The following is an 8,607-nucleotide window of genomic DNA, read 5'->3' on the forward strand; positions in this document are numbered from 1 at the left end:
GTGGCAATTCCGTGTACAAGTACAACGTTGAGTTCCACGAGCTAGCCCGATACGCGCTGCAGGATATCCCTAATCAGAAGAGCAAGATTTATCAGTTCAGAGGTGGCTTGAAAGAAGATTTGCAGTTAGCTCTTGCTTTGCACGATCCCGAGGAGTTCGACAAGTTCTACAACTTAGCTCTCAGGACAGAGGCAGCCTTGCTCAGGGTGGGGAATTCTAAGAAGCGCTTCAGAGATTCCAGCTCTGCCTCGACTCAGGTGGTTCAGAAGCAACAGAAGTTTTGGGTGTCTCCTCCTCCTCCTTGACACTCGCAGCAGCTCAAGCACTCTGGTGGTCGTGGTTCTTCCCACCCACTCAACCCTGTCTTCCAACACAGATTCCAGCATCAGAAGCAAGGGCCTCCTCAGACTCAGTACCGGCAGCCAGCAGAGATGACTTGTCACAAGTGTGGGCAGAAGGGTCATTATGCCAACAAGTGTACTTCTCAGCTCCGATTGCCGCCTCCTCCCCCAGGCAAACCTCCAAGCAATGCTCTTGTCAAGTTCAACCCCAGATCAGCTTGAGTCAACATGGTGAATGCAGCCGAGGCAGAAAACTCGTCAGATGTGATCATGGGTAACCTCCTCGTCAATGATATTCCTGCTAAAGTGTTATTTGATTCTGTTGCTTCGCATTCGTTCCTCTCCATTCCATTTGCATCCAAGCATAATGTTCCTGGTGAAGAGCTTCCTACTCCGTTGTCAGTAGTTTCTCCAGGCAAGTTCATGCATGCTAGTACTCGTGCTTCCGATGTTTCTATCAAGTTGGGCAGTTATTCCTTTCTGGCGTCTCCGTATGTCTTGGGCAAGACAGACATCGACTTGATCCTTGGTATGGACTGGTTGGCCATGAACAAGGCATGGATTGATTGTGAAGCCAAAGAAGTGAAGCTTACCCACTCTTTGGAGGACGTGATTATATTCACGGCGCGCGATGATACAATTCGTCTGTTCTCTTTGAATGAAAAGGGTGAGATCAATCCTATTTCGCAAGTCCCAGTGGTCTACGAATATGAAGTTGTGTTTCCTAAAGAGCTTCCACGCATGCCTCCGCACAGAGTAGTTGAGTTTGTGATTGAGCTAGAGCCAGGCACAGAGCCCGTGTGCAAACGACCGTACAAATTGGGTCCAGAAGAATTGAAGGAATTTAAGAGGCAACTCGATGAGCAGGAGCGTTTGGGTTTGATCAGACCGAGCTCGTCTCCGTGGGGCTGTGGTGTTCTGTTTGTCAAGAAGAAGGATGGCACGGACCGACTGTGTGTCGATTACCTTCCATTGAACAAGAAGACAATCAGGAACAAATATCCACTTCCGAACATAACTGAGTTGTTCGAACAGTTGAAAGGTGCTAAGGTCATCTCCAAGCTTGATCTCCGAATGGGCTATCATCAAATTCGCATTCGCGAGAAAGATATTCCGAAGACTGCCTTCAGGTATAGTTTTGGCTCGTATGAGTATACGGTCATGTCTTTTGGTCTAGCAAATGCTCCTCCGACATTCTGTCGATTAATGAACTATATATTCTCTCCGTTCAAGAATTACTTTGTCTTGCTCTATCTCGACGACATTCTGGTCTTTTGTGAAACTGAGGAAGAACATGAAGAACATCTCAGATTGGTGCTTGATAAGCTGAGAGAGTACAAGCTGTATGCCAAGTTTTCCAAGTGTGAGTTCTGGCTGAAAGAAGTGGTTTATCTTGGGCACATTATCTCTGCCGAGGGCATTAAAGTTGATCCGTCCAAAGGTGAGGCCATTGTTGAATGGGAGCCTCCGCAGAATGTGAAGCACCTTCGAAGCTTTCTCGGGCTTGCTGGCTATTGCAGAAGGTTTGTTGAGAACTTCTCCAAGATCGCCAAGCCGCTCTCAAGTCTTCTTCAGAAGGGTGTTAAGTATGCTTGGTCTCGAGAGTGTCAGTTAGCCTTCGACACACTCAAAGAGAAGCTTACCTCCACTCCAGTCTTGGTTCCTCCGGATGATTCCAAGCCTTACCAGGTCTTCTGCGACGCTTCTCTCCAGGGTCTTGGTGCAGTCCTGATGCAAGACAAGAAAGTGGTTGCTTATACCTCCAGGCAGTTGAAGCCAGCGGAGAAGAACTATCATGTGCATGATCTTGAGCTAGCAACCGTGGTACACGCTCTGATGACTTGGAGACACCTTCACTCAGCCTAACTTGAATCTTCACTGTAAGGTTGAAGTTTTCACCGATCACAAGAGTCTCAAGTACATCTTCACTCAGCCTAACTTGAATCTTCATCGTAACGTTGAAGTTTTCACCGATCACAAGAGTCTCAAGTACATCTTCACTCAGCCTAACTTGAATCTTCGGCAAACACGTTGGGTGGAAATGCTTCAGGATTTTAATCGGAGTGTTGAGTACACGCCAGCCGCCAGGCAAAGCTAATGCCATCGACAGAAGGAATTGATCCTCTACCCTTTGCCAATACCGCTTGACGGTGTGGTCCATGCCGGTCGTCGCATAAAGAGACACCGCTTCCCATGCCTTGATCAAGATTTGATCTTCTAGTGACGTGTAGTTGTTGGATCTTGCACCTTTTTTGCTTTCTCTTGGTCGAACGCCGCCTTGTCAACCTCCACTACCCCATCTTCTTCCTCAATGTGATCGTGCATGCCACCATCCAACTCACTTTAACCATAATAATTGATTGGTGCTTGCTCAATGTCGACGGTGTTGTCGTCCAACAAGTGCACGAACTCGACAGTTCCATTGTGCAAACCGTCCCTACATTTACGGTCAATAATTCATGAGCAAACGTAAATGGCAAACGAAGGAAAAAGTTCATACATTGCGCCCATTTTGTCGAACACGTTGGCCGCCACCGTAGCATTGCCATCCACGGGCATCGTTGGGGTTGCTCTCCCCAGTGCAACATGAGGAGGCATTGGCGGGGTTGCTCTTGCGACCGCCTTCTTGCGCTTCACACCTGAGACCTTGCCTTTCCGGGACTGCACAAGCCTCCCCGAAATTGCAGCGCCGCCGCCCGCGGCGGCTGGCGCATGTGCCTGCCCGACGGGGGCTGTAGATAAGCCACCCTGGATGACAACGCTGCCTCGCCGTTTGTGGGGTGGCTCGAACGAGGGTTGAACGACCACGGGCACGACATGGCCGGCGACGATATCCGGCGGAGGGTTTGGCGCATAGTTGACCTCGCCGGTGAAGGATGAAGGCTCGAAGGCTTCCATGACGGCGAGGGGCGGACGCGGATGGTGCTTCGGAGCGGCTGAAGGAAGATCGGCAGATGCGGACCAAAGAGGAAGCGCGGACTGCCCGTGAATCTATAGGTTGAGAGTGAACTTTTACCGCGCCCCGTATTTTTTTACAGTTTTATGATCGATACGAGGTATGTTCGAAACACTTTTTGGACCTGAAACTATAAAATGATGGTCATTTTACAGGTTTGCGAGTTATACAGGGTCTGCTAGTGTTGCTCTTATTAAAGAACTAAAAACAGTATGAATAAAAGTAAATGCAAGCCTAAAATATCAGGCAAAACAAGAACTAAATGCAGGCAGCACACAGTATAGAACAAGCCTCAAGCCAAAAGATGCCACCATCTGAAGTAATTCCATCGACTCAAATGGACTTGATTAAATTACTGCATCCACAATAACTTCTTATACAAAACAAAACACACACCAAAATTACAAATCTTAAAAGGCAATACACACTGAACCATGTGTTTGTCACAACTGTTATTCTGAACTCTTAACTCTGTAGTGCAGATACTAAAACGGGAAAGTGAATGGCAGAACACCAAACAATACTCCCACGCATGCAAACCGATCATAAATACGAACGTCGATCACTGAGTCACTGACCACGAACCCGGTGATGAGATTTCAGTGCTCTAGACCGGACTCAGTGGTGTCCGTGGTATCCACCGCCGCCACCGTAGGTGGGCGTGGGAGGGACAGGGTGGTAGTCCGGGTGAGGCTGCGGCTTGGGCTCAGGCTTGGGCACGGGGCCGTAGTCAGGGTGGGGCTGGGGCTTGGGCTCCGGCTTCGGTGGCACGGGCTTCTTGTGGTGGAAGTGCTCCATGATGTGTTTCTTGATGGGCCCGCACAGGGTCATGGACGCGCACTCCGGCGACGCTGCAGACGGCGTGGCGGTCTTGTCGCCGGCGACGATGCCAAAGGTGGTGCCCTCGGAAACAGGCACGATCTTGGATGGTTCCTGGCCGGGGCACGGCGTGTTGGAGGCGGCGCTGTGGAGCTGAGCGACACAGTCGGCGCCGTGGAGGTCAGTGGCCAGGGGCACGCTGAAGGCGCCGGTGCCATCCAGGGCACCCACCGCTTTGCTCTCGTACTGGCCATCGATGTTCTTGCACTTGATCGCCACCTGGAGACCTAAGGTACGTTCATGGCAGAAAGAACAACAGTGATCAGCGTCAACCCATCATGCATTTGCCACACAGTGGAGTAGCACATCAGCGCTCCGCTTACCCTTGAAGGTTTCCTCGGCCTTGATGTTCTTCCTTGTGCAGTCGGCGCACTTGGCCAGGCCGACGACGACGGACGTTGCCTCGGCATTGGCGACGGCGATCGCCAGCAGGACGCCCAGGACGAGTGCTCTCGTAGCTGCCATGTCTGAATTATTAGCTGACTGCTGCTGGTGTGAACTGTGAAGTGGCAGATCGATGGATGGATGAATGAATTATGAATCGAACATGAGGCGCATGGCTTATATAGGCTTACGCATTGATCGATACAGCTCGAATGCTCAACCGATCGATCTGGCTGCAAGCCAAGCCAAGCCAAGCAGAAGAAGGGTGGCCGGCGAAGTGAAGCGAGACAGGCTAACTTGCGTTTGGAGCGCCGAAATTTCGGATGGCGAATTAAAACTCTGTTGATTCCAGAGTCCAACTCACGCATCCATCTTCGATTTGAGCCACGTCGTTGGCCATTACTCGGTTGGTGTTCCACTTTGCATTGGCTGGTGGTCGATCGTGTCCTAGCTTCTTGTTCCTAGGTTCCACGCGGCACATGGACATGCATGCATGCATGGAGCGTAAGTACATATACCCTTTTTATCATCTAGAGCCTGCATAAAGTCTCTGCTGATCCCTTTCTGCGGATGCGGTGCGCTTCCGGAGCAACAAAACTCAGCATGGATTGGCATGTTAGAAATTTAATTAGAGAAATCATACAGCCAATCAGAGCTAGGATTTGAGCACCAGACTAGCACAAATGGCATAAGGCTGCCCGCATTGAGGAGTATCATATACTAGTATCATATATATGTACTGTATACTCATAGTTATGATCATATACTAGTATCATAAGGCTGCCCGCATTGAGGAGTATCATATATATAGTTTTACCATCTCCTCAATTCCACCCTCTAACCACTGACTGTTTGACAACTGCTGCTCCGGGGCTTTAGTTCTTAGAGGCATGTGCACAAAAACTTTGATGCTGTCATCGATCAAGTCAGGCCTACTCCGGAACGGGAGCGGCTACGATGGCACATCGACGTCTCGTTCTGGTGGCTGTAGTGGCCGTTCGGTGGTTAAGGGACCTCAACCTAATATTTATTATATTTGTGGTGCTTTGTAATTGTAATTTTGGTGAACCTACATAATAGATTTGAAACCTTTTCAATAAAAAATTATGTTTAGCTATTACATAAGCTACCTCATTATCTTCTCTAAAGCATTATTCAAAATTTACATCTGTAAATTCCTGTACTATGTTCTCAAATAGTACATGGATTTCATGGGTACCCTTTTCTTCGAACTTAACTAGTTGTGGTCCGATGTTGGTGCAGTTGCGTTATAATATAAAGATGGGAAACACTTTTTTTGTAAATCCATGTACCATGTACCTGACTTAGCAGGTACTGTTCTACCCAGGGTTTCTTTTCCTAGGAAATCTCGCTGACTTTATTGATTTGAAATAATGTTCATAGGTACAAGAATTGGGTCATGAGGATTACCCTAACCAAACATACTGGCTCCTACCTAAATTTCAAGTATACTTGGCAAGATTGCGAGCTTCAAAATTGAAGTTTCTACATTCGAAAATAAAATTACTTAATCAAAAACTACCCTTTCTTTCTATTAGTCATGTATGATGATTGCGCCATGAGGGTCTGCAGTGCCCTTATCAATGTCGTTGACGATCCCTTGGCAGTCAAACGCAATACATATCCTCTGTAGTCCGAGATCTTCCACCAATGCCAGTGATTCACGGCACACATAAGCTTCAAGTACCGTGGGATCCGTAGCACCACTAAACACCACGGCACATGATCCCAAGTCACATCTCGTACCCCTCGCGTCGCCTCCCCTCGGGCGACGCCAGGGGCCCCCGAAACCCTTGCCTCCAAAGCGTTTCCCTCCTTCCCCGGCCGCCTCTGCCGCCGGCAAGGGCCGCGGTGGTGGCAGGCCCTGCGCCTTAGAGCCAGGGCGGGTGGTAGCCGCGGAGCCCTAGTGAGGCGGAGGGGCCGTCGCACGCGGGGAAGACAGAGGCGGCAGTCAGGGCGGCGGATCTGATGCGCGGCGGCGTTCGTGGCCTCATGGCCGGCCATGGTCCGGTTGGATGGCGGTGGTGAGGCGCTCCATCCAGCGAGGGCGGCGGCTGCGTGCAAGGGCGGTCATCGAGGGTTGCGGATCTGGCGTGTCCTGTCCAGATCCGTCACGGCTTGACCTTCATCGACCGGTGGCGCGAGGAGGATCGGTGTGGGGCGGCTGGAGGCCCCCTGCCGGCATGCCGACGGCGATCTTCGTCTACACGACGAGCCTCCCTCGGTTCCATCCAGCCACGAGATCGGGGGGACGCGACTTTCCGTGAAAACCGCGCCAACCTCGGTCATGGCGGACGATGGCGGCATCTAGGACGTCATTACTAGCCCACGACATCGTTGTTGCAGGTGTTGGCACCCCACTCGTGATGCTCCGAGGGAAACCTTAGATCTGGATCTCCGGTCGGATGATGGTGGCATCTTCGATGTCGTTTCCCTCCTGATGGCATCGTTTTGGAGTACGTGCTGGGTGGACGGGACAAGAGGAGGAGCGGTGTTTGATCTACCGTGAGCCCTACGGTGGAGCCCGGCGGCATGGCGCTGCGTTGGTTCGTCGACAGGCATGTGTAGACGGATACGTGCAGGATGGTGGCGATGTCTGGCACCGTGGTGGCGTCGACGGCAGACCTCGCAAGGATGATGCGTCTGTTCTAGCTCTAGAGATGGAACGGTGGAAGATGGTGGAGGCAGTCTCGGGTCAATGGCTCCTGTGCGACGTTTTTGAGGTGAATTGGAAGGAGTGCGATGTTGTTCGTCTGAATTGCCTTAGTGCGACGTTTATGACCGAGGAAATATCCCACACACGACATGGCCCTTAATCTGAACTGATGCCCTCATTAGCTATACGAAGCTGGACCCACAACTTATCCACGTAAGCACGGGCCCCACTTGTCAGTTCATCAGGTCAAACGTATCCCCGTGCCTGTGTGAATGAGTGATATGTCCATTTTGCATCATGCTTTCATGTTGATATTTATCGCTTCATGGACTGTTATTATACTTTGTGGTACCATACTTATGCCTTTTCTCTCTTATTTTGCAAGGTTTATTTGAAGAGGGAGAATACCGGCAGCTGGAATTCTAGACTGGAAAAGGAGCAAGTCTGAGTCCTCTATTCTGCGCAACTCCAAATGCCCTGAAAATCAACATGGAATTTTTTGGGAATATATAAAAAATACTGGGCGAAAGAAGTGCCAGAGGGGAGCTGCCAGGGGCCCACAAGCCTCGTAGCCGCGGCCTGCCCCCCTCGCCGCGACTACAGTGCTTGTGGGCACCCTGGTGGCCCACTGGCCCCCCTCTTATGCTATATGAAGGGTTTCGTCCGGAAAAAAATAAAGGCGGAGCTTTTTTTGAAGAGGCGCCGCCGCCACGAGGCGGAACTTGAGCAGAACCAATCTAGAGCTCCGGCAGGACAATCCTGCTGGGGAAACTTCCCTCCTGGAGGGGGAAATCGTCGACATAGTCATCACCAACACTCCTCTCGTCGGAGGGGAGTCATCTCCATCAACATCTTCATCAGCACCATCTACTATCCAAACCCTAGTCTATCTCTTGTAACCAATCGCCGTCTCGCGACGCCGATTGGTACCCGTAAGGTTGCTAGTAGTGTTGATTACTCTTTGTAGTTGATGCTAGTTGGTTTACTTGGTGGAAGATTATATGTTCAGATCCATTATGATATTCATTACTTCTCTGGTCATGAATATATCCATGCTTTGTGAGTAGTTACTTTTGTTCCTGAGGACATGGGATAAGTCTTGCTATTAATAGTCATGTGAATTTGGTATCGTTCGGTATTTTGATATGCAGTATGTTGTCTTTTCCTCTAGTGGTGTTATGTGAACGTCGACTACATAACACTTCACCATATTTGGGCCTAGAGGAAGGCATTGGGGAGTAGTAAGTAGATGATGGGTTGCTAGAGTGATAGAAGCTTAAATCCCAGTCTATGCGTTGCTTCGTAAGGGGCTGATTTGATCCACTAGTTTAATGCTATGGTTAGACGTTGTCTTAATTCTTCTTTTGTAG

The 8,607-nt window shown here is 50.0% G+C and overlaps 1 protein-coding gene across 1 annotated transcript; it reads right to left on the reverse strand.

Annotated features, from left to right (window-relative positions):
* Window positions 1-3,612: 3,612 nt before the first annotated feature.
* On the reverse strand, window positions 3,613-4,785 carry LOC123429282 (proline-rich protein 4-like). Its single transcript, XM_045113338.1, has 2 exons — window positions 4,500-4,785; window positions 3,613-4,403 (listed from the first exon to the last, which is right to left on the reverse strand). The coding sequence occupies exons 1-2, from the start codon at window positions 4,639-4,641 to the stop codon at window positions 3,916-3,918; spliced, it is 630 nt and encodes a 209-aa protein (XP_044969273.1). The 5' UTR covers window positions 4,642-4,785; the 3' UTR covers window positions 3,613-3,915.
* Between the last annotated feature and the right edge of the window lie 3,822 nt (window positions 4,786-8,607).

Source organism: Hordeum vulgare, chromosome 2H (assembly GCF_904849725.1).
Source record: "Hordeum vulgare subsp. vulgare chromosome 2H, MorexV3_pseudomolecules_assembly, whole genome shotgun sequence".
Classification (NCBI taxonomy): domain Eukaryota; kingdom Viridiplantae; phylum Streptophyta; class Magnoliopsida; order Poales; family Poaceae; genus Hordeum; species Hordeum vulgare.